Consider the following 27,454-nt stretch of genomic DNA (forward strand, 5'->3'; position numbering starts at 1 on the left):
TACAGTAAGAAGTACTATGTCATGAACAAACACCACTGGCATACTGAGGTATTAAGGAATAGTTTTTCATACACATGACATCTTCTGTATGTACTGTCCATCACAATATCCCAGAGAATATCTCCCTTTATAATGACCTCAGAAGAACTCAGGTGTCAGGTTTTGGGAACAGGTCTTTGAATTGTATTTTATTTGGTGTTGATTTAAACTCATAGAGCTTCAGTCTTAAAACTCAACCCCCACATCACATGTACAGTACATTTACAATACTGGTGCCAAGGTTAAAAGAATGAGGAGACTGACAGACATTATGTGGTTGCTTTCTGCCCTTTAGTGTGAAATGGATATGCACACAAACACACTGGCAACACAATCTCCAAAACCAGTAGAGGAAGAGAGGGGACAGACACACAACAATAGAAAAGACTAGAACCATAAACAAAAAACACAAATACAAAACAAAAATGGAATAGTTAAATGTAACAACAGACCAAACAACAAACACAATCACAATGAACACATGATGGAACGGAACAAATATTCACTGCAAGAAGGCCTCAGCTGATTGACTTAACCTGGACAGAGAAAGAGAGAGAGAGATAAGACATGTTGTTAAGTGAAGCAGCTGGTTAAAGAGGACAATAAAACAAGGTAGGCCATGAAGCTCTGATCTAAATGACTAGTAAAGGTTACTTCATGTGCTCAGTCACAGAGACAAGCATAAATGAGTAACAAACACTCATCCCACCCACCTTTGTACCCTCCGTTTCCAAAGAATCCAGTCAGTCCACCACCACCATATTTGCTTTCCTTCCCTCCTGCTCCTGAAGGAGACACACAGTCAGAGGTTTAGGTTTTGTTCGTTCAGCAGACAACAAAACAACCAAACAACAAAACAAACAAAAATGCAACGGTGTTAATGGACATCCCTGGTTAGATGTAGGAACCAGTGGAGGCTGGTGAGGGGAGGATGGTTTACAGTAATGGCTGGAATGGAGTCAATGAAATGGAATGCAACACATTTCATTCCTTTCCATCCACTCCATTCCAACCAATAATCTCCCTGTCTATACTATAATTACTATAATGATCTACTCCATTCCAGCCATTACTATGAGCCGTTCTCCCCTCACCAGCCTCCACTGATAGGAACTAATATGGTTAATCTGACAGAAGAGAGCAGGACTTTCAGTCAGGGAATGTGACTATATAACTTACCGTTACTGTAGGGGGCACTCTGACCTGCACCCAGCTGTCCTTGACCATAGCCTAAGCAGTGACAAGATGAGTCGTAACAATATTTACCACAAACAGGACACACAGACATAAGGGACATTTACAAGACACGCACAGAACACGCACAACAGACTAACACTGAAACATGTGTGCTCTTCCTCACCCACTTGCATTCACACCTTAAGCAGTTGCTACACACATCATTTCCTGAGGCAAGCAGTGTAGGGGATGTGGTTGTGAGTGTGAGTTTAATCACCTGCTGGCTGTGCTCCAAAGCCCCCTCCGTTTCCTGAAACGACAAGAGACAAGTACCCACATGTAAATAGGAGGAACAACAACAAACACATTCAGACATACTACAGAAAACACACAACATCATATATAGCACATGAGCAGACGGACGCGCGGACACACAAACGTATACGTATAGTGACAGACGACACATATAGGACAAACGGACATGTACACAAAGACATGTACCATTTTTGCAAGGTGGTTTCCCACCACCAGTCGCAGGTCCATAAGGCTGTGCACCCTGTTGTGCACCCTGTGGCAATCCACCATTGCCTTTAGAGAGATAGTCAGAGACAGCAGAAGCAAGACAGGTTTAGAGAGAAATTACCACACAAACAAGCACATTGTACACACACAATCTCTGTCTCTCTTTCTCTCTCTCTCACACACACACACACACACACACACACACACACACACACACACACACACACACACACACACACACACACACACACACACACACACACACACACACACACACACACACACACACACACACACACACACACACACACACACACACACACACACACACACACACACACACACACACACACACACTTCTGTAGCTCAGTTGGTAGAGCATGGCGCTTGTTACGCCAGGTTAGTGGGTTCGATTCCCGGGACCACCCATATGTAGAATGTATGCACACATGACTGTAAGTCGCTTTGGATAAAAGCGTCTGCTAAATGGCATATATACATATACATATATACATATACATATATACACATATACATATACATACACACACACACACACACACACACTACCAGTCTCACCATATTTGCCAGGGGATTTGCCTCCATCACCACCAAGGCCCAGTTGCTGAGCACCATAAGGGAAGCTTCCATCACCTGCTGGGAGAGTTTATTACAACAAGTGTATTTAATTGTGTCTAATACTGTTACAACAAGATCTCACATAAACATTCACAACCACACACTCAAACATTTTTTTTTCTTCCTCACACATCCACACTGTATAAGCAGGGTCACAAGTCACAGCAAAGAATTGTAATACAAAAGATTCCTTGGGTCACAATGCTCTTACCATCCAGTCCAGCAGTATTGACTGGGGCTCCATTGTAAGGAAGCTGACTTACTCCTCCCCCTGTGGAACACCACAACGGTAGCTTATAGAGTCTCATCATCTCTCCTCCCACCCCACAGACCACATCAATGCATGGAAAACATATGACTCAATTATGGCATCAACTGTATGCAAATGTACAAAATGACAATGATTACTGGCTTTCCTGTGACAGTGACCTTTGAGTCCCTCTGTTGCTGCTTCAGTGTTCATCACTGACTTGCTTTTTTCTTTGTCTAATCCTTCTCTTCATCTCTCTACTTTTCAGCCTCTCTCTACCTCTTTATTTTTCCTGACCACTCAGTTGTTTCAGTCTTTTTTCTGCCTCTATTTTCTCTTGTTATTCCTTTGTTCACCCTTCCCTCTCTTTAGAGTGTATTTACCCAGACCAGTATCATGCCCCAGCCCCATAGGCTGAGCAACCCCGTAGGGCTCTGGGCTGTACCCGCCCAACTTCCCACCATCAGGCCACAGCCCAGCAGGTACCACAGGCTGGCCCCCATAAGGCAGAGCACCACCAGGACCAGAGCCAGCACCCCTACAGACACACACAGGGTACTGCATGAAGGAGGAGGCATGCGAGTTAAACAAAAATGGATTACAACAGAGCTGATCAGAGTGAGCATAGAGAGTGTGTTAGATGAGAAGTGAAACACACAATGTGTGTATGATTGTGTGAAGGTAATCATCAAATGGAGAGACTTCAATTTGTTTTGATATGTGTCCTTTAGAATGAAGATATATGTAGATGTCATCATCCAGATGATGTCATGAATGATGTGCTGAACATGCATATTTTGATGAGCTGGCATTCCTGAAACAGATGTTTTTCAAACATAACTGTCTGGTTAAAGGGGTCATCCATATGGTTTATGGATTATCACATGATTATGGATTATCACATGATTATAGATTATTAAATGATTATGGATTATTAAATGATTATGGATTATCACATGATTATAGATTATCACATGATTATAGATTATTAAATGATTATGGATTATCACAGGATTATAGATTATTACATGATTATGGATTATCACATGATTATGGATGAATTGATCAGGTATGTTTCAGATGGTCATTCCTGATGGTAATTCGGAGTGTTTAGGGTGAGTGATTAGGTATTACACCGTGACATGTCCAGGGAGTGTTTCATTACTTTCGTTAGCATGCATGTTTTGGAGTGTGATGTTATTAGTGACATCAATTAGGGTGAAAGTTATTCTCCTTCCATGTGTACATCCTGCTTGTTGATGCTCTCTATCTTTTCAAGACAGGACATCTTAGGGAAAACATCCACTTCTTGACCCCTCTTCTTCCATATCAGGGTGACTTCCTCACCATATTTCTCCTGTCCCTGTGGATATCCTCCTGCGCCAAGACCTAGAATAGCAGAGGAATAAAACAAAGAATGAACCCCTGGGCGGTTAACTCTGTGGTTAGATAGAGGTCCCCTAAAGTGATGAAGACAAGTAGGAGATATTGACAAGACATGGTTGGCAGAACATTGGCATGGTCCAGAGTTATTTCCAAATGGGAGACATTTGCTACACCGAGCTTCCACACTGTTACATTACACCTAGTGTCCACACTGTTACATTACACATAGCGTCCACACTGTTACATTACATCTAGCATCCACACTGTTACATTACACCTAGCGTCCACACTGTTACATTACACATAGCATCCACACTGTTACATTACACCTAGCGTCCACACTGTTACATTACACATAGCATCCACACTGTTACATTACACCTAGCATCCACACTGTTACATTACACATAGCGTCCACACTGTTACATTACACATAGCATCCACACTGTTACATTACACATAGCGTCCACACTGTTACATTACATCTAGCATCCACACTGTTACATTACACCTAGCGTCCACACTGTTACATTACACATAGCATCCACACTGTTACATTACACCTAGCGTCCACACTGTTACATTACACATAGCGTCCACACTGTTACATTACATCTAGCATCCACACTGTTACATTACATCTAGCATCCACACTGTTACATTACACCTAGTGTCCACACTGTTACATTACACCTAGCGTCCACACTGTTACATTACACCTAGCATCTACACTGTTACATTACACCTAGTGTCCACACTGTTACATTACACCTAGCATCCACACTGTTACATTACATCTAGCATCCACACTGTTACATTACACCTAGTGTCCACACTGTTACATTACACCTGGCATCCACACTGTTACATTACACCTAGCATCCACACTGTTACATTACACCTAGTGTCCACACTGTTACATTACACCTAGCGTCCACACTGTTACATTACACATAGCATCCACACTGTTACATTACACCTAGTGTCCACACTGTTACATTACACCTAGCATCCATACTGTTACGTTACACCTAGTGTCCACACTGTTACATTACACATAGCATCCACACTGTTACATTACACCTAGAGTCCACACTGTTACATAGACCTAGTGTCCACACTGTTACATTACACCTGGCGTCCACACTGTTACATTACACCTAGAGTCCACACTGTTACATGACACATGACATGTTATATGATTATAACATCTTACCTCTCTCAATGCAGACTTTGAACAATTGTTATTTTGTTTTGAGTAGGCCTAAGTAAGATCCTGAATAAGGATGTTATAACTACTTATGAGTTGTTATGACAGCTTATGCAAGTTTTATAATGCACTATAATGCCTTATTTGCATATATACCTCATAGAAAGTGTTACTGACCTTCCTCATCTTACTGAGAGCAAGTCAAGTTCCCATAGAGTAGAGTAGTTACTAGATTCAGTTATTATTTATGCTGCTGGTGATTCCCTGATCCACCTCTATGCAGACAACACCATTCTGTATACATCTGGCCCTTCTTTGGACACCGTGCTAACAAACCTCCAGATGAGCTTCAATGCCATACAACTCTCCTTCTGTGGTCATCAACTACTCTTAAATGCAAGCAAAACTAAATGCATGCTCTTCAACCGATCGCTGCCCGCACCCGCTCGGCCGTCTAGCATCACTACTCTGGACGGTTCTGACTTAGAATATGTGGACAAATACCTAGGTGTTTGGTTAGACGGTAAACTCTCCTTCCAGACTCACATTAAGCATCTCCAATCCAAAATTAAATCTAGAATTGGCTTCCTATTTCGCAACAAGGCATCCTTCATTCATGCTGCCAAACACACCCTTGTAAAACCGACTATACTACCAATCCTTGACTTCGGCGAAGTAATTTACAAAATAGCCTCCAACACTCTACTCGGCAAATTGGATGTAGTCTATCACAGATAGACATCATCTGTTTTGTCACCAAAGCCCCATATACTACCCACCACTGTCGACCTGTATGCTCTCGTAGGCTGGCCCTCGCTTTATATTGGTCGCCAAACCCACTGGCTCCAGGTCATCTATAAGTCTTTGCTAGGTAAAGCCCGCCTTATCTCAGCTCACTGGTCACCATAGCAGCACCCACCCGTAGCATGCGCTCCAGTAGGTATATTTCACTGGTCACCCTGAAAGCCAACTCCTCTTTGGCCGCCTTTCCTTCCAGTTCTCTGCTGCCAATGACTGGAATTAATTGCAAAAATCACTGAAGCTGGAGACTTATATCTCCCTCACTAACTTTAAGCATCAGCTGTCAGAGCTGCTTACCGATCATTGCACCTGTACATAGCCCATCTGTAAATAGCCCATCCAACTACCTCATCCCCATATTGCTCTTTTTCTTTTGCTCCTTTGCACCCCAGTATCTCTACTTGCATATTCATTTTCTGCACATCTATCACTCCAGTGTTTAATTGCTAAATTGTAATTATTTCGCCACTATGGCCTATTTATTGCCTGACCTGCCTAATCTTACTACATTTGCACACACTGTATATATACTTTTCTATTGTGTTATTGACTGTACATTTGTTTATCCCATGTGTAACTCTGTGTTGTTTGTGTCACACTGCTTTGCTTTATCTTGGCCAGGTCACAGTTGTAAATGAGAACTTGTTCTCAACTGGCCACCTGGTTAAATAAAGGTGAAATCAAATAAAGAATGAGTTGTTACTGGTTTATGAATGGTTACCTCCTGCTCCCTTCCCTGCCTTGCCTCCCAGCCCAGCAGCACCATCCGCTAACACTGTTGGGTACCCAATCCCTGAAACATAATTATAATCATCAATCAATTATAATTATGTCTGTATTTGAGCGGGTCAGTTAGTTGGTCAGCCACCCACAGATGTTAGTTGGTTGGCTGTAGATGATGAGACCTACCGGCTCCATAACCATTGCCTCCAGTACTAGCACCGTAGCCATTGCCATTGCCTGTGGAGAAGAGGGGACATGTTAAAAACCTTGACAAGAAAGCAGACATTTAGTCTCAAACAAAGTTCCCAAACAACACTGCATGCAGCTTTCCAGCTCCTCTAGCTTTAGCGTGGGCTTGTTAAATGTTGTGGCAGAAGTTTTCCCCAACAGTACTTCCTGTACAGGGGATAGAAAGGTTAAGGGCAGGTGCATGTCATGTACAGACAGACAGACAGACAGACAGACAGACAGACAGACAGACAGACAGACAGACAGACAGACAGACAGACAGACAGACAGACAGACAGACAGACAGACAGACAGACAGACAGACAGACAGACAGACAGACAGACAGACAGACAGACAGACAGACAGACAGACAGACAGACAGACAGACAGACAGACAGACAGACAGACAGACAGACAGACAGACAGACAGACAGACAGACAGACAGACAGACAGACAGACAGACAGAGACACATGCCGAATACCTGCAGGCACTGCATTGGCCCCACCAGCTGGGCCTCCACCTGCATGAGAACAAAAGCAGTCGAGGTCACTTCCTGGTGGTACAGACCCTGAGGATCTGTCTTCTCTCATTTAAGATCACTTCTCAGTGACAACTTTGGTGCAGTTGTCTTCCGTCTCTAGAGGCAGCTATGTTTCACACTGCTTCTGTAATCCTCAGTCATTCCCAACACATCTATTGAATGTCGTATTTCATCGTCAATGCCTCAGCTCTATACTCCAGTTTACAGTGTCCTCAAACTGTAGTTATATTTTAAGGAATTTGACCTTAAAGGAATTTGACAAGGGGAAGCATGCTGACTCACCATTCCCATATCCGTTGCCCGCTCCGGCCCCGGGGTATGCTCCTCCCATTTGATCACCATAACCTGTGATGACAACCAAAAAACATTAGAGCACAGCACATCATTCTTAGAGAGAGTACTGTGGGATATTTCATAAAGAGAAAAGAGGAGATTGGCACCTGAGATCAAAAATTGAGTAAAGAAGATGGCAAATGGAAATGAGAGAGAAAATGAAAGGTGGGAGAGATAATAAGAGAGTAAGAGAACCAGAGAAAGATAGAAAATTACAACTAGAGAGTGCAAAAGTGTGATAATTAATAGGCCTTACCTGCTGATTTGCCTGCTCCACCCTGGGGGTATCCACCTGCTCCACCCTGGGGGTATCCACCTGCTCCACCCTGGGGGTATCCACCTGCTCCACCCTGGGGGTATCCTCCTGCTCCACCCTGGGGGTATCCTCCCTGTCCCAGATTAGCACCTGAGAGAGAGAGAGAGAGAGAGAGAGAGAGAGAGAGAGAGAGAGAGAGAGAGAGAGAGAGAGAGAGAGAGAGAGAGAGAGAGAGAGAGAGAGAGAGAGAGAGAGAGAGAGAGAGAGAGAGAGAGAGAGAGAGCAAGAGTGAGGAAGAGGGCAAATGAGAGTGAAAGAGAAAAAATAGAATAGAAAGAGAGAGAGAGAGAGAGAGTGAGAAGAAAGAAAGAGAGAAATAAAGAGAACAGCATGGCAATAAAGTAAAAGGCTCACCACCGCCAGCTTTGCCTTGTTTGCCTGCTCCACCCTGGGGGTATCCTCCTGCTCCACTCTGGGGGTATCCACCTGCTCCACCCTGGGGGTATCCACCTGCTCCACCCTGGGGGTATCCTCCCTGTCCCAGATTAGCACCTGAGAGAGAGAGAGAGAGAGAGAGAGAGAAGAAAGAAAGAGAGAAATAAAAAGAAAAGCATGGCAATAAAGTAAAAGGCTTACCACCGCCAGCTTTGCCTTGTTTTCCTGCTCCACCCTGGGGGTATTCTCCTGCTCCACCCTGGGGGTATCCTCCTGCTCCACTCTGGGGGTATCCACCTGCTCCACCCTGGGGGTATCCACCTGCTCCACCCTGGGGGTATCCTCCTGCTCCACCCTGGGGGTATCCTCCTGCTCCACTCTGGGGGTATCCACCTGCTCCACCCTGGGGGTATCCACCTGCTCCACCCTGGGGGTATCCTCCCTGTCCCAGACTGGCACCTGAGATAGAGAGCAAGAGCGAGAAAGAGTGAAAAATTGATTTTGATAGAAAAAAAAGAAAGACAAAGATATATAAAGAGAGACAGAAATAGAAAGACAAAGATAAATAAAGAGAGACAGAAATAGAAAGACAAAGATAAATAAAGAGAGACAGAAATAGAAAGACAGATATATAAAGAGAGACCGAAATAGAAAGACAAAGATAAATAAAGAGAGACAGAAATAGAAAGACAAAGATATATAAAGAGAGACATAAATAGAAAGACAAAGATAAATAAAGAGAGACAGAAATAGAAAGACAAAGATAAATAAAGAGAGACAGAAATAGAAAGACAAAGATAAATAAAGAGAGACAGAAATAGAAAGACAAAGATAAATAAAGAGAGACAGAAATAGAAAGACAAAGATATAAAAGAGAGACAGAAATAGAAAGACAAAGATAAATAAAGAGAGACAGAAATAGAAAGACAAAGATATATAAAGAGAGACAGAAATAGAAAGACAAAGATATATAAAGAGAGACAGAAATAGAAAGACAAAGATATATAAAGAGAGACAGAAATAGAAAGACAAAGATATATAAAGAGAGACAGAAATAGAAAGACAAAGATATATAAAGAGAGACAGAAATAGAAAGACAAAGATATATAAAGAGAGACAGAAATAGAAAGACAAAGTGAAAAGCTTTGCCTGCTCCATTCTGGGGGCATCCCCCTTGTCCAAGACCGGTTGCATTACTCAAGCGATCATCTACTTTTAAATGAATTTCAATTACATCATCTAACATGCATTAGAATGTACTGTGAAGAGATAACATGGAACCTTTGGCAGGTTTAGTTTCCAATGATTTTCTTTATGCCACAGAATAGTGAGCCATCCATTGAAAGGAGAGAAGATGTTGATTAGGTTTCTGTCTGTCAGTGTCAGTTCCATTACCTGCTCCATAGCCGTTGTTTCCTGCCCCAGGGTAGCTGCCTGCTCCAGCACCGTAGCCTGTGGAATAAGTCAACAAAGCTCAGCACAAAACCCTGTGATTGACTTGAGACTGAGCGACACGATCCCTAAACTCATCGCATTGTGATTGACCCTGTTACCTGTGGAGGAAAACTCATCACATAATGCTGCTATTGGCTCCAAGCCTGCAGAGCACAACATCCATGCACATTACATATCACTGTGATTAGGTCGTAGCCTGTGACACTCAACATCCATGCACATTACATATCACTGTGATTAGGCCGTAGCCTGTGACATCCATGCTTACGACATAACTGTGACCAATCAGAAAGATATGTTTACACAAATCCAAGCCACAGTGAAAATAAGACAAACCTGCAACTCAGGTCAAATGTCAAGTCAACCATCCCTAAAGCAATTCATCAAAAGCTTCCAGTGTGCTTCTAGAACACAAACATAGAGCCAACCAGACCGGTGCATCATTCATAGAGGGAAATATGTGCCTTTGGAAAGTATTTAGACACCTTGACTTTTCCAACATTTTGTTACGTTACAGACTTATTATAAAATTTATTAAATCGTTTTTTCCCCTCCTCAATCTACACACAATACCGCACAATGACAAAGCAAAAACAGGTTTAGACATTTTTGCTCATTTATAAAAAAATAAAAACATAAATATCACATTTGCATAAGTATTCAGATCCTTTACTCAGTACTTTGTTAAAGCACCTTTGGCAGCGATTACAGCATTGCGACTTCTTGGGTATGATGCTATAAGCTTGGCACACCTGTATTTGGGGAGTTTCTTCCATTCTTCCCTGCAGATCTTCTCCAGCTCTGTCAGGTCGGATGGGGAGCATCGCTGCACAACTATTTTCAGGTCTCTCCTGAGATGTTCGATCGTATTCACATCCAGGCTCTGGCTGGGCCGCTCAAGGACATTCAGAGACTTGTCCCGAAGCCACTCCTATGTTGTCTTGGTTGTGTGCTCAGGGCCGTTATCCTGTTGGAGGGCCGTTATCCTGTTGGAAGGTGAACATTTTCACCAGTCTGAGGTCCTGAGCACTCTGGAGCTGGTTTTCATTAAGGATCTCTCTGACTTTGCTCCGTTCATCTTTGCCTCGATCCTGACTAGTCTCCAAGTCACTGCTGCTGAAAAACATCCCTACAGCATGATGCTGCCACCACCATGTTACCAGGTTTCCTCCAGTTGTGAAGCTTGGTATTCAGGCCAAAGAGTTCAATCTTGGTTTCATCAGACCAGAGAATCTTGTTTTTCATGGTCTGGGAGTCCTTTAGGTGCCTATTGGCAAGCTCAAGTGGGCTGTCATGTGTCTTTTACTGAGGCGTGGCTTTGGTCTGGCCACTCTACTATAAAAGCCTGATTGGTGGAGTGCTGCAGAGATGGTTGTCCTTCTAGAAGGTTCTCCCATCTCTCCAGGGGAACTCTGGAGCTCTGCCAGAGTGAGCATCAGGTTCCTGGTCACCTCCCTGACCAAGGTCCTTCTCCCCTGATTTCTCAGTTTGGTAGAGCGGGCAGCTCTAGGAAGTGTCAAGGTTGTTCCAAACTTCTTCCATTTAAGAATGATGGAGGCCACTGTGTTCTTGGGGACCTTCAATGCTGCAGACATTTTTTGGTACCCTTCTCCAGATCTGTGTCTAAAAACCTGTTTTCGGTTTGTCATTATTTGTCACGCCCTGGTCAACGTATTTTGTGTTTATCTTCATGTATTGGGTCAGGCCAGGGTGTGGCATGGGGTTTTTGTATTGTGGTGTGTTTTGTCTTGGGGTTTTGGTGTGTATGTATTGGGTTTGTAGCTAGTGGGGTGATCTAACAAAGTCTATGGCTGTTTGGAGTGGTTCTCAATCAGAGGCAGGTGTTTATCGTTGTCTCTGATTGGGAACCATATTTAGGCAGCCATATTCTTTGAGTTTGTCATGGGTGATTGTCCTTAGTGTCCTTGTTCCTGTCTATGTTAGTTTTCACTAGTATAGGCTGTTTCGGTTTTCGTTACGTTCTTTGTTTTGTAGTGTTTGTGTTTTAGATTCGTGTTACGTTTTTTGTTCATTAAACATGGATCGCAATCTACACGCTGCAGTTTGGTCCGACTCTCCTTCACCACACCTAGAAAACCGCTACATTATTGGGTATTGTGTGCAGATTGATGAGTTTTAGAATAAGGCTGTAATGTAACAAAATGAGGAAAAAGTCAAGGGGTCTGAATACTTTCCTAAGGCACTTGAGCCATTGACACAAACTGATCGCTACAAACGGCAGTTAATGGCACATGCAGGTGGATATAACACACAGACAGCCACCCATTTATAAAATGTATGCATGCGTGACTAGAAGTCTCTTTGGTTAACAGTGTCTGCTAAATGGCATATATTATTATATGTCCAGCTCAAAGGACCATGAAAAACACCAACACAGAGAGTAGTTTAAAATAAGAAACGCTGTCTCCTCCTACTGTGTCATTGTCCTAACAGGGGACCCACTTTAAACAGTACCTCTCCCTGTGTCCATCCCTCACTGGCTGGTGCCCAGACACAGTGACGTTACAGAGACTGAGAAAGAGGTTTACCATTGCTTTTAGCACCATTGAAAACTCCAGCTCCTGGACCATATCCTAGAGACCACAACAAGTGTTACAACCACTGATTATTCAAAACCATTTGCATTGCCACAACACATTGCTCTTTATCCTAGTAATTCAACACATAGATTCTTAGCCATGCACAAAATAATATCACATAGACTAGCTGACTAGCATTTGGGAGGATATCAGCAAATATCATGTCACCAAAAATATATTTTTAAAGATAGTTCTAAATATACAGCTCCACTTCAATACAGAAAGAGACAGAGACAGACTGTGACACAGACCGGGTATCAGAGGTTTACCATTGCTTTCAGCACCACTGGGTTGCTGAACTCCTGGGCTGTATCCTAGAGACCACACTAGTGATTACTTTACACTACTTGCTCAACACTGTTTACAATTGACCATTGGAAAGCTCGGTCACATCCTTTCCAGAACAGTTATAGGCATTCAATAAGTCTGTCGGGTTAAAGTGAGACTTACTTCCAATATGGTCTTAACTGTAAAGCTGACAAAGACATAATTGTTGCAGTGGCAGTGCTATCCAGCATGCAGAACAATGTGCAGATCACCACTGATGAAGACCAGCCAGAGAAACAGAAACAACCCAGTAGCAGAAGGCTACCATTTTTAGCACCAAGCCCAGTAGACACTCCAGCTCCTGAACCATATCCTGGAGACCACAACTACTGATACTGAACACTGGTTACTCAACAAGCCCTTTAGACACTCCAGCTCCTGAACCATATCCTGGAGACCACAACTACTGATACTGAACACTGGTTACTCAACAAGCCCTTTAGACACTCCAGCTCCTGAACCATATCCTGGAGACCACAACTACTGATACTGAACACTGGTTACTCAACAAGCCCTGTAGACACTCCAGCTCCTGAACCATATCCTGGAGACCACAACTACTGATACGGAACACTGGTTACTCAACAAGCCAAGACTTATAGTCACAGGTTCTGTAGCTTATCATACGAGAGTGACAGAGAAAGAGAGATTGAGAGACTACAACACTCAAATAGAGCTTTACCATAGCTTTTACCACAGTTGAGAGCTCCAACTCCTGGACCATATCCTAGAGACCACAACAGCTATTACTTAACACTGGGTCAACATTTTGTAGGTTATGATAATGAGTGCCATCCAGTTATTTAAACTCAGATATTTAAAATGGCATTACCATTGCTTTTAGCCCCACCATTGGGAACTTCAGCTCATAGACCATGTCCTGAAGACACACAAAAACTGTTATTCAACACTGCTTATAGGAAATCAAAGCGACTTGCATAAACACAACACATGTTGTCTGACACAGACAGACAACATGCACAAACATTTACATTTACAAAGACTGACAGAGACACACAGACAAGGTATCAGAGGTTTACCATTGCCTTTGGCTCCCTGATCACTGGGAACACCAGCTCCTGCACCATATCCTGAACACCACAACAACTATTATTGAACACTAGTTACTCAACACAAGTTAGCTGTGCAGATCTGATCATCAGAGGTTCTGTAGCTAAGCATAGGAGAGTGTCAGATGAATAGAGATTGAGAGACTGTAACACTCTGAAAGAGGTTTACCATTGATTTTACCACCTTTGGGAACTCCAGCTCCTGGACCATATCCTGGAGACCACAACAACGGTTACTCAACACTGCTTATAGACAATTGATCAAAACCACTTGCACAACACATTTTGCCCTTGATCCTAGTATTTCATCACATAGCTTATAGCTGTGCACAAATATCTAGCAAACACCAGCTGGATGTGTTCAGGCGCTTATCACCAATACTCTTCTAAAGATAGAGTACCATACAGCATGCAACACAGACAGGCAGGGTATCAGAGGTTCACCATTGCTTTTAGCGCCATTAGGTGCTCCAGCTCCTGGACCATATCCTGGAACCACAACAACTCTTACTCAACACTGTTCTACAATTGACCAGACCAGCATCCATGGATCGGTCAAATTCTACAATATGCTCAATGAACTGGCAACAGGCATGCAAAAATATGTTACAAACTGTAACATTATCACACAGCATGCAGCATCCTGCTCGACCACAACTTTGACATGGACGACAAACATTGAAGACAGACGTAGACACAGACAGGGTAGCAGATGTTTACCATTGGGTTTAGCACCCTGACCATTGGGAACTCCTGCTCCTGCACCATATCCTGAAGACCACAACAACTGTTACTCAATACATGTTACTCAACATAAGTTCTCTGTAGATCTTATCATCTGAGATTCAGTACCTTATTTATAATAAGAGATGATATAGCATTTCACTGTAATAACATGTTTATTTGGCCTGATGGAATGGTTCAGAGTACTTAAATGTCTGGCTCGAAGGACCAGGAAAAAGAGTGTCACCCAGTGATTGGTGGACTAAGAGAAAGGTGCCAGTTTACCTCTAAAGTGACAGAGAAATAGAGACTGATGAAGACTCAGAAAGAGGTTTACCATTTCCTTTACCACCGTTGGGTGCTCCAACTCCTGGGCCATATCCTGGAGACCACAACAACTGTTACGCAACACTGTCAACACTGACTTATTGTAAATAATCACTTGCATGAGCACAAAACATGCTGCCCTGGGACCTTTCCCCTCTGGCCATGCACAAATATATGAATCCTTCTCAATGTTCAGGAGTCACATCGCACCAACCTTTGTAGCACATATCATGCAACATACAGTCAAAGAAGCTCCACTTTGATACAGAGAGACAGAGTGTGACACAGACATGTTATCAGAGGTTTACCATTGGCTTTGGCTCCCTGATCATTTGGAACTCCTGGACCATATCCTAAAACCAACAGCTCTTATTCAAAACTGTTCTAAAAATGACCAGACCATGCAAGCATAATATGCCACAAACATTGGCATTACCACACAGCATGCACCATTCAGCTCAACCTCAATTTTGAGATAGAAAGACACACATTGAATAGGGCCGTAGACACAGACAAGGTAGCCATAGTTTACCATTGGGTTTAGCACCCTGACCATTGGGAATGCCAGCTCCTGGACCATATCCTGAAGACCACAACACATGTTATTCAATATAAGTTAGCTCTGTAGATCTCGTCAATGACCATTGGGTTCAGTCTGAAGTCATGAAAGATACAGCAATAGAGATACCGACTCTGACATTTAGTGATGGTAACAGAGGTTTACCACTGGGTATAGCACCACTGGGTATAGCACCACTGGGTATAGCACCACTGGGTTTAGCACCACTGGGTATAGCACCACTGGGTATAGCACCACTGGGTATAGCACCACTGGGTTTATCACCATTGGGTATAGCACCACTGGGATTATCATCCCACTGGGATTAGCACCACTGGGTATAGCACCACTGGGTTTAGCACCACTGGGTATAGCACCACTGGGTATAGCACCACTGGGTTTATCACCACTGGGTATAGCACCACTGGGATTATCATCCCACTGGGATTAGCACCACTGGGTATAGCACCACTGGGATTAGCACCACTGGGATTAGCACCACTGGGTGATCCAGCTCCTGGAACATATCCTGGAACCAACGACAACTCTTACTCAACCCTGTTCTAAAACAGACCAAACCAGCATCAACATTTAGTGTTATCACACTGGCTTGGACACATTCTATCTGTCAAATGCCTCAATATGCTAATTCTAACAAACAGTTGAGGTTACAGACATGCAGCAATGCATCACAAAGGCAGAGATAAACAGACAGGGTACCAGAGGTTTACCATTGCCTTTGGCTCCCTGATCACTGGGAACTCCAGCTCCTGGACCATATCCTGAAGACCACAACAACTATTATTGAACACTTGTCACTCAATACATCTTGGCTCTGTACTTATTATAAACAGAAGTGATGTATCTTATCATAAGAGAGCAACAAAGAAACAGAGATGGAGATAGACCTGTAACACTCAGAAAGAGGTTTACCATTGCTTTTAGCACCGTTGGTAGCTCCAGCTCCTGGACCATATCCTGGAACCAACAACAATTGTTACAACAGTAAAACATAAATCAAAAGCATTTGCAAACACAATGCATGCTGCCCTTGACACAGACAGACAAGTTGCACAAAGACTGACAGAGACACACTGACAGGGTATCGGAGGTTTACCATTGCCTTTGGCTCCCTGATCACTGGGAACTCCGGCTCCTGGAACATATCCTGAAGACCACAACAACTGTTACTCAACACTGCTTATAGACAATTGATCAATACCACCAGCACAGCACATTCTGCCCTTGATCCTAGTATTTCATCGCATAGGTTATAGCCATGCACAAATATCTAGCAAACACCGACCTTAAGGTGCTACAGAGGGTAGTGAGTACGGCCCAGTACATCACTGGGGCTGATTTCCCTGCCATCCAGGACCTCTATACCAGGCAGTGTCAGAAGAAGGCCATAACAATGGGCAAAGACTCCAGCCACCCTAGTCATAGAGTGTTCTCTCTGCTACTGCATGGCAATCGGTACCGATGCACCAAGTCTGGAACCAACAGGAACCTGAACAGTTTCTACCCCCAAGCCCTAAGACTGATAAATAGTTAGTTAAATAGTGAGTCTGGGTAGCTGTATCTGGGTTGCTGTATCTGGGTAGCTGTATCTGGGTAGCTTTATCTGGGTTGCTGTATCTGGGTAGCTTTATCTGGGTTGCTGTATCTGGGTAGCTGTATCTGGGTAGCTGTATCTGGGTAGCTGTATCTGGATAGCTGTACCTGGGTAGCTGTATATGGGTAGCTAGCTGTATATGGGTAGCTGTATCTGGGTAGCTGTATCTGGGTAGCTGTATCTGGGTAGCTGTATGTGGGTAGCTGTATGTGGGTAGCTGTATCTGGGTAGCTGTATCTGGGTAGCTGTATCTGGGTAGCTGTATGTGGGTAGCTGTATGTGGGTAGCTGTATCTGGGTAGCTGTATCTGGGTAGCTGTATGTGGGTAGCTGTATCTGGGTAGCTGTAGCTGGGTAGCTGTATGTGGGTAGCTGTATGTGGGTAGCTGTATCTGGGTAGCTGTATGTGGGTAGCTGTTTCTGGGTAGCTGTATCTGGGTAGCTGTATCTGGGTAGCTGTATCTGGGTAGCTGTATGTGGGTAGCTGTATTTGGGTAGCTGTATGTGGGTAGCTGTTTCTGGGTAGCTGTATCTGGGTAGCTGTATCTGGGTAGCTGTATCTGGGTAGCTGTACCTGGGTAGCTGTATCTGGGTAGCTGTATCTGGGTAGCTGTATCTGGGTAGCTGTATGTGGGTAGCTGTATGTGGGTAGCTGTATGTGGGTAGCTGTATCTGGGTAGCTGTACCTGGGTAGCTGTATCTGGGTAGCTGTATGTGGGTAGCTGTATGTGGGTAGCTGTATCTGGGTAGCTGTATGTGGGTAGCTGTTTCTGGGTAGCTGTATCTGGGTAGCTGTATCTGGGTAGCTGTATCTGGGTAGCTGTATGTGGGTAGCTGTATCTGGGTAGCTGTATCTGGGTAGCTGTATGTGGGTAGCTGCATGTGGGTAGCTGTTTATGGGTACCTGTATCTGGGTAGCTGTACCTGGGTAGCTGTATGTGGGTAGCTGTATCTGGGTAGCTGTATGTGGGTAGCTGTATCTGGGTAGCTGTATCTGGGTAGCTGTATCTGGTAGCTGTATCTGGGTAACTGTACCTGGGTAGCTGTATCTGGGTAGCTGTACCTGGGTAGCTGTATGTGGGTTGCTGTATCTGGGTAGCTGTACCTGGGTAGCTGTATGTGGGTAGCTGTATGTGGGTAGCTGTATGTGGGTAACTGTATGTGGGTAGCTGTATCTGGGTAGCTGTACGTGGGTAGCTGTATGTGGGTAGCTGTACGTGGGTAGCTGTATCTGGGTAGCTGTATCTGGGTAGCTGTACCTGGGTAGCTGTATGTGGGTAGCTGTATCTGGGTAGCTGTACCTGGGTAGCTGTACCTGGGTAGCTGTATCTGGGTAGCTGTATCTGGGTAGCTGTATCTGGGTAGCTGTATGTGGGTAGCTGTATCTGGGTAGCTGTATCTGGGTAGCTGTATCTGGGTAGCTGTACCTGGGTAGCTGTATGTGGGTAGCTGTATCTGGGTAGCTGTATCTGGGTAGCTGTATGTGGGTAGCTGTATGTGGGTAGCTGTATCTGGGTAGCTGTATCTGGGTAGCTGTATCTGGGTAGCTGTACCTGGGTAGCTGTATCTGGGTAGCTGTATCTGGGTAGCTGTATCTGGGTAGCTGTACCTGGGTAGCTGTATTTACCCTTTTTGCACCAACTCTTTTGACTCATCACATATGCTTCTATTACCGTGTATTATCTGTTCTGTCGCCTAGTTACCCCGGACACCTGCACATCAACTCTGTACTGGTACCCTGTGTATATAGCCAAGTTATCATTACTCGTAGTGTATTTTATTAATCCTTGTTTTATTATTTTACAATTTTTTCTCTCTCTGCATTTTTGGGAAGGGTCCGTAAGTAAGCATTTCATTCTTAGTCTACACCTCTAGTTTATGAAGCACGTGACAAATACAATTTTGATTTGAACACTAGCTGCTTGTGTTCAGGAACATAACACCAATGTGGTTCTAAAGATAGAGTACCATACAACACAGACATGCATGCATAATATGCTACAAACATTGGAATTACCACACAACATGCACCAGAAAGCTCAACCTCAACTTTGAGATGGAAAGACAAACAGTGAAGACGGACGTAGACACATACAAGGTATCAGAGGTTAACCATTGCCTTTGGCTCCCTGACCTTTGGGAGCTCCAGCTCCTGGACCATATCCTGGACACCACAACAACTGTTACTCAACACTGGTGACTCAACAATGGTTATCTCTGTAGATATTATCAATGACCATTGAGTTCTGTCACAAGTAATGAAAGATCCAGCAATAGAGAAATAGAGATAGAGACTCTGACATTTAGTAATGGTATCAGAGGTTTACCACTGGGTTTAGCACCACTGGGTTTAGCACCACTGGGTATAGCACCACTGGGTTTAGCACCACTGGGTTTAGCACCACTGGGTTTAGCACCACTGGGTATAGCACCACTGGGTTTAGCACCACTGGGTATAGCACCACTGGGTTTAGCACCACTGGGTTTAGCACCACTGGGTTTAGCACCACTGGGTATAGCACCACTGGGTATAGCACCACTGGGTATAGCACCACTGGGTTTAGCACCACTGGGTATTTTTATTTTTTTATTTTTTTTATTTTACCTTTATTTAACCAGGCAAGTCAGTTAAGAACAAATTCTTATTTTCAATGACGGCCTAGGAACAGCGGGTTAACTGCCTGTTCAGGGGCAGAACGACAGATTTGTACCTCGGGGTTTGAACTTGCAACCTTCCGGTTACTAGTCCAACGCTTTAACCACTAGGCTACCCTGCCGCCCCACTGGGTTTAGCACCACTGGGTATAGCACCACTGGGTATAGCACCACTGGGATTAGCACCACTGGGTTTAGCACCACTGTGTATAGCAACACTGGGTTTAGCACCACTGGGTATAGCACCACTGGGTATAGCACCACTGGGTATAGCACCACTGGGTTTAGCACCACTGGGTTTAGCACCACTGGGTTTATCACCATTGGGTATAGCACCACTGGGATTATCATCCCACTGGGATTAGCACCACTGGGTTTAGCACCACTGGGTTTAGCACCACTGGGTATAGCACCACTGGGTTTAGCACCACTGGGTTTAGCACCACTGGGTATAGCACCGCTGGGTATAGCACCACTGGGTATAGCACCACTGGGTTTGCACCACTGGGTTTAGCACCACTGGGTATAGCACCACTGGGTTTAGCACCACTGGGTATAGCACCACTGGGTATAGCACCACTGGGTATAGCACCACTGGGTTTAGCACCACTGGGTATAGCACCATTAGGAACACCAGCAACTGGACCATATCCTGAAAACCACAACACTGGTTAGTAACCACCACATACCGTTTAAAGAATTAATGTCTGAACACTGCGTAAAACTGCATCAAATACCACAAAAGCAACAATAAAACTATTTCAATAGGGAAGTTAGGCATCCAGTCAAAATGTACAGCAACAGAGTACTTAAAAATCCCTAACAGATCCTAGCAGGTCACCAGCTGATATCCACACACTAGACAGTGATATTTGTCAGAAGGGCAATATCATCCAGAAATACCAGCATCATGCAATACTGTACGTAGCAGACAGATGGAGTAACAACAGACAGAGCCGCAACAGACAGACACAACAGACAGAAAAACAACAGACAGAGCAACAACAGAAAGAGCAACAACAGACAGAGCCGCAACAGACAGACACAACAGACAGAAAAACAACAGACAGAGCAACAACAGAAAGAGCAACAACATACAGAGAAGCAACAGACAGAGAAGCAACAGACAGAGAAGCAACAGACAGAGCAACAACAAACAGAGCAACAACAGACCGGGCAACAACAGACAGTAACAACAGACAGAGAAGCAAAAGACAGAATAACAACAGCAGAGAAGCAGCAGATAGAGAAACAACGGACAGCAAAACAACAGACAGGAAAACAACAGACAGCAAAACAACAGACAGAGAAGAAACAGACAAAATAACAACAGACAGAGAAGCAGCAGATAGTGAAACAACAGACAGAGAAACAGACAGTAACAACAGACAGAGAAGCAACAGACAGAGTAACAACAGACAGGGAAACAACAAACAGAGTAGCAGAGGTTTAACATGGGGTTTAGGTTTAGCACCCTGACCATTGGGCACTCCACATCCTGGACCACTTCCTAGAGACCATTATACTGGTTATTCAACACAACCTAAAACAGGTTATTCAGCAGCTATCTGATTGTAATGTATTTACTGTAAAGTCATATCTTCCTGCTGTTAGAGTTTAAACTTCTGACAGAGACAGACACACAGAGATAGAGTAGCAGATGTTTACCATTGGGTTTAGCACCCTGTCCATTGGGCACTCCAGCTCCTGCACCATATCCTGAAGACCACAACAATGACTCATTAGGTACAAAAATATATACAAACAGACCAAACACGTGACATACAGTAAAAGCTAACATATTGACAAGTTGTTGAATCGGTACGTTAGTCATGGGCATGCAGTCTTAGCGACAATTGTACTGCAACTAATATGAACCATACATAGACTTCAGGAACCCAATATCACACAGCATATTGAACACCCCAGCACGCAACAAGCAGTGTTCACTATTCAACTGTGACACTCACTCTAAAGCTAAACTGAGGATGTAGCAGAGACTCTATATTTAGACCGTCAGAGTCAGGGGGATGAATTCGGATTATCATGTAAGTCAGAGTTTTGAATGAACCAAGCCGTCCTCTGTGGCGCAACACTGATACATAGAACAGGCACCAGGGCACAGACACAGACAGGATCACACACTGAGCTGCTGCCACTGCAGCAGGTCCATAGCATTTGGCTCCTTGTGCTTCTGGAGCAGCAGGACCAAGACTTTTGGCCTCTTTCCTAATGTTTATCTGAGGTCCTAGGCTTTTATCCCCCAGTGTGTGGGATGCCACAGGACCAGAACTTTTGACCCCTTTGCCATTTGGAGCTGCCGGTCCATAGCTTTCGGCTCCCTGTGCTTGAAGAACAACAGGACAAGGGCTTTTAGGCCCCTTCACATCTGGCAATGCAGCAGGTCCTTGGCTTTTTGCTCCTGATAAATCCTGTGCCACTAGACCGTCACCCTTATTACCCTTTCCAGCAACTCTTAAACCTCCCGCAGAGGCACCTGGCAGAAAAAAGACACACACCACTGACAAGATGAGGGGCGATCGTCCGAGATTAGCGATGGGCCTTGGTTAAAGGACACGTCATCAGCCGTATTAAGACACAGACTAAGATCAACAACAACAGATGAAATATAAATATAAAAATATACTCTCTGAGGGCATCCACTGGCATAAACACACGCCCACATGGAGGTCACACACCTAACAAAGCACTGCCATCAAAACTCTATAACTTCAACGGCACACACCGAGACCAGTCTCCATGTGACATTTATAGACGAAGACACACAACAGTCAACATCAGTGGGTGACAAATCCACCTGATGGACAGTGAGAAACGAAAATGCAGAAAACACAGACTTGACGGACAAGCCGGAGGTCGTTTACAGGGACAATTACACAAGAATCTTAGCGGCAGGGGCCTAATGGTTAGAGTATTGGACTAGTAACCGGAAGGTTGAAGATCAAATCCCCAAACTGACAAGGTAAAAATCTGTCGTTCTGCCCCTGAACAAGGCAGTTAACCCATTGTTCCTAGGCCGTCATTGAAAATAAGAATTTGTTCTTAACTGACTTGCCTAGTTAAATAAAGGTCAAATAAATAAATAAAAAACATCCACAAGACTCACAAAACATCCACGTCAAACCGTAAGCCCGTTGGATATACCAGCGGCTCGAGCACTGACGCTGAAACCTTGAAAGCACTTCGTAAGTATAGAGAACCAGATCAGAGACTTAGAACCAGATCAGAGACGAAGGAAAGGCCACCAGGTGCACGTATGAAACGTTAAGTTCTAGACTAATTATTATAAAGAGATGACATGAAAACAAGGAAAGCGAGGTTTACCCTGTTTGGATGGTTTAGCACCCTGTCCAGTGGGAACTCCTCCAGCTCCTGCAGCATACCCTGGAGACCACAACAGTGCTTATTCAAAAAGATTCACCCATAAACCAACCAATAAAAAGACTGGCGTCTGAACCACAAAATGAAGCTACAATTCTATATGACAATGTGATTTCAAATATCACATTGAAAATAGAATACTTTGATCATTGTTAGGAGTCACTTTCTAGTGATTGGTCAAGAAGAGCCAGGACAAACACATGCTGTTAGAAAAACCCAAATCCCTGTACAAAGTTAGGAACAAAACGCACAACCACAACATGCTGACAGGGGCTGATCCACACATGGCAATAGATATTGGCAAGGTGTCTCAATAGCATTCAAATAAAACTAGGACTGAAAATGATACCTGCACCATATGTAGACAGTATGTGAACTTACACCATCAATATCATGATTGTGGTATAATGTGTCTACATGCGACATGCACCTTTACAGAATCTGGGACAAAGACACACATAGACAGACAAACACACAGGGTAGCAGATGTTTACCATTGGGTTTAGCACCCTGTCCATTGGGCACTCCAGCTCCTGCACCATATCCTGAAGACCACAATAGTGATTACTCAACACTGGCGACTATAGGACGGACTCATGCAGATACGATGCTCTGATCCACAAACATAACCATACACAGACACACCCACTTACATACTTTACTACTAACACAATTCCAATCACACCACAACAAAATACACTGCTCAAAAAATAAAGGGAACACTAAAATAATACATCCTAGATCTGAATGAATGAAATATTCTTATTAAATACTTTTTTTACATGGTTGAATGTGCTGACAACAAAATCACACAAAAACATTTATTAACCCATGGAGGTCTGGATTTGGAGTCACACTCAAAATTAAAGTGGAAAACCACACTACAGGCTGATCCAACTTTGATGTAATGTCCTTAAAACAAGTCAAAATGAGGCTCAGTAGTGTGTGTGGCCTTCAGGTGCCTGTATGACCTCCCTACAACGCCTGGGCATGCTCCTGATGAGGTGGCGGATGGTCTCCTGAGGGATCTCCTCCCAGACGTGGACTAAAGCATCCGCCAACTCCATTGGTGGATGGAGCGAGACATGATGTCACAGATGTGCTCAATTGGATTCAGGTCTGGGGAACGGGCGGGCCAGTCCATAGCATCAATACCTTCCTATTGCAGGAACTGCTGACACACTCTAGCCACATGAGGTCTAGCATTGTCTTGCATTAGCAGGACCCCAGGGCCAACCGCACCAGCATATGGTCTCACAAGGGGTCTGAGGATCTCATCTCGGTACCTAATGGCAGTCAGCTACCTCTGGCGAGCACATGGAGGGCTGTGCGGCCACCCAAAGAAATGCCACCCCACACCATGACTGACCCACCGCCAAACCGATCATGCTGGAGGATGTTGCAGGCAGCAGAACATTCTCCACAGCGTCTCCAGACTCTGTCACATCTGTCACATGTGCTCAGTGTGAACCTGCTTTCATCTGTGAAGAGCACAGGTCGCCAGTGGCGAATTTGCCAATCTTGGTGTTCTCTGGCAAATGCCAAATGTCCTGCACGGTGTTGGGCTGTAAGCACAACCCCCACCTGTGGACGTCGGGCCCTCATACCACCCTCATGGAGTCTGTTTCTGACCGTTTGAGCAGACACATGCACATTTGTGGCCTGCTGGAGGTCATTTTGCAGGGCTCTGGCAGTGCTCCTCCTGCTCCTCCTTGCACAAAGGCAGAGGTAGCAGTCCTGCTGCTGGGTTGTTGCTCTCCTACGGCCTCCACCACGTTTCCTGATGTACTGGCCTGTCTCCTGGTAGCGCCTCCATGCTCTGGACACTATGCTGACAGACACAGCTCGCATTGATGTGCCATCCTGGATGAGCTGCACTACCTCAGCCACTTGTGTGGTTTTAGACTCCGTCTCATGCTACCACTAGAGTGAAAGCACCGCCAGCATTCAAAAGTGACCAAAACATCAGCCAGGAAGCATAGGAACTGAGAAGTGGTCTGTGGTCACCACTCCTTTATTGGGGGTGTCTTGGTAATTGCCTATAATTTCCACCCGTTGTCTATTCTATTTGCACAACAGCATGTGAAATTTATTGTCAATCAGTGTTGCTTCCTAAGTGGACAGTTTGATTTCACAGAAGTGTGATTGACTTGGAGTTACATTGTGTTGTTTAAGTGTTCCCTTTATTTTTTTGAGCAGTGTATATATGGCTGCCCATTTGAAAGAATTTGGCAGCTGTAAAATATAGACAACCATTGATGGTAAGTAGATAGACACCTGTTAATGCACTGAGAAAACAACATGCATTTACACCATGTCTGACTGAATCAGCGAAAGGCATAAATAGTGATTACACAGAAGAGATTGAAAACGGCAACACGAAGAGCAGACATGAAGAGGCACAAACTGAAAAACGCAGGTAAAAACAAACAAACATGAATGCGGACACAGACGGACACAGACGGACACAGACGGACACAGACGGACACAGACGGACACAGACGGACACAGACGGACACAGACGGACACAGACGGACACAGCAGGATTGGAAAGTTTACCCGGTTTTGGTCCCTTAGATCCCTGTCCATTGGGATACCCAGCTCCAGCACCTAATGTTTGCAAAGTGGCACTGTCAATTGGAATGATCGAACTCCACATGCAGTGTATGAGGTACAGAGGCTTTGCAGCAATCAACCATTTTGCTTGTACAGATGTAGGATCTTAATTTCAGCCAGTTTGCTACAGCAGGAAAATAATCCTGCTGCGAAAAGAAATGTGAATTATTATGTGGATTAAAATGAATCTTTAAGAGTAAATTGACACACCTGTGCATCAATCTAAGTAACATTATTTAAAAAATCCCCAACAAAACCAGTCAGTTTAATGGATATTTATGTAGGGGTTAATACATTTTTCGTTAGGGCAAATTAAGTCTGAAATTTCAAAGTGGAAAATAAATTAAAACTATATTTTCAAATTAAGATCCTACATCTGTAAAGCTAGTTTACAGATGCTTGGTGTCTATGTAGGACCCAGCTGGCTAATGTACACTGTACAGTGTACCGTATGCAGATGACAATTTGTAAGATGCGCAATATGGAAATCCCCACTGATTTATTGATTGGGATTGACAGTTTGTTCAATGAATTAAGTGCTTGAGGTGTGAGCTGTAAAAGATATGAACACTGGCTTGTAAAATAGTAGACTATAGTATTGGCCTTCAGATGGTTCAGGCCAGCAGGGATTGGCTGCTTACCTGGTCGTGGATAGCCTCTGGCTCCAGCTCCAGCCCCGTAACCTAGCAACAAGACAAGTAGCAAGATCAAAGGACATGCAACACATAACTCTTTACATCATGTCATTTAACCACATAACCACAAACAGAAAGCTTAAATCTCCACCCCTGGAGTTATTATTATTTTATTCCAAGATCACATTCTGGTTTATTAGATGAGAACCAATCTGCACTCACAGACAATGGCCCAAATTCAACTTAACTATGATCCAACAGGGGACGGTCTTGAGGATCTTAAATATTGTGTGTTCTATACAAACAAATACCAGGTAACAGAACAAACACGTACCTGGTAACAGAACAAACACGTAACAGGTAACAGAACAAACACGTACCAGGTAACAGAACAAACACGTACCTGGCTGTGTGCCATATCCATTACCACCGTATCCTGACAAACACAGACAAACAGACAGATGATGTTTACTCTGCATTGTTAGTACAAACTTTGGAATAAAACATCTCTTCTCCTGAATGTCACACTCACCTCCACCTCCACGTGGTTTCCCACCCTGTGAGCCCAGTCCGGCTCCCGTTCCCATTCCTTGGCCATTTCCTGCTCCCAGACCAGCTCCTACAATCAGACAAATGGGAAAGAGTCATATAATGTAGACATTTATTAAAATAAATGAATTAATATTTAAATCAACAAGGAAAACTTACAGGCCTCTCCTATCTTTTTAAGTGGGAAAACTTGCACAATTGGTGGCTGACTAAATACTTTTTTGCCCCACTGTAACCATTGTGGATTTCATGTAAACCTTACTAAGACATTTCATCTTAACAAGCCTAACTGTTTGTTAAGTAAAGTAGTAGACATTACCATAGCCTCCCTGGCCTCCATTACCATAGCCTCCCTGGCCTCCGTTACCATATCCTCCCCT

General features: G+C 44.0%; 1 protein-coding gene across 1 annotated transcript; it reads right to left on the reverse strand.

Annotated features, from left to right (window-relative positions):
* Nucleotides 1-155: 155 nt before the first annotated feature.
* On the reverse strand, nucleotides 156-27,454 carry LOC124015890 (glycine-rich cell wall structural protein 1.8-like). The gene is made up of 30 exons (XM_046331372.1): nucleotides 27,394-27,454; nucleotides 27,058-27,144; nucleotides 26,929-26,961; nucleotides 26,532-26,573; nucleotides 25,834-25,884; nucleotides 23,769-23,819; nucleotides 23,218-23,277; nucleotides 21,541-21,591; nucleotides 16,721-16,771; nucleotides 16,537-16,581; nucleotides 16,335-16,385; nucleotides 15,577-15,627; nucleotides 15,055-15,099; nucleotides 14,715-14,765; nucleotides 9,938-9,994; nucleotides 8,744-9,001; nucleotides 8,522-8,659; nucleotides 8,108-8,257; nucleotides 7,801-7,863; nucleotides 7,459-7,497; nucleotides 6,933-6,983; nucleotides 6,745-6,816; nucleotides 3,974-4,015; nucleotides 2,588-2,647; nucleotides 2,317-2,394; nucleotides 1,717-1,803; nucleotides 1,493-1,525; nucleotides 1,219-1,269; nucleotides 753-824; nucleotides 156-575 (listed from the first exon to the last, which is right to left on the reverse strand). The coding sequence occupies exons 2-30, from the start codon at nucleotides 27,110-27,112 to the stop codon at nucleotides 571-573; spliced, it is 1,893 nt and encodes a 630-aa protein (XP_046187328.1). The 5' UTR covers nucleotides 27,113-27,144; nucleotides 27,394-27,454; the 3' UTR covers nucleotides 156-570.

The sequence above is a fragment of the Oncorhynchus gorbuscha genome, linkage group LG26, assembly GCF_021184085.1.
Source record: "Oncorhynchus gorbuscha isolate QuinsamMale2020 ecotype Even-year linkage group LG26, OgorEven_v1.0, whole genome shotgun sequence".
NCBI classification, from domain to species: domain Eukaryota; kingdom Metazoa; phylum Chordata; class Actinopteri; order Salmoniformes; family Salmonidae; genus Oncorhynchus; species Oncorhynchus gorbuscha.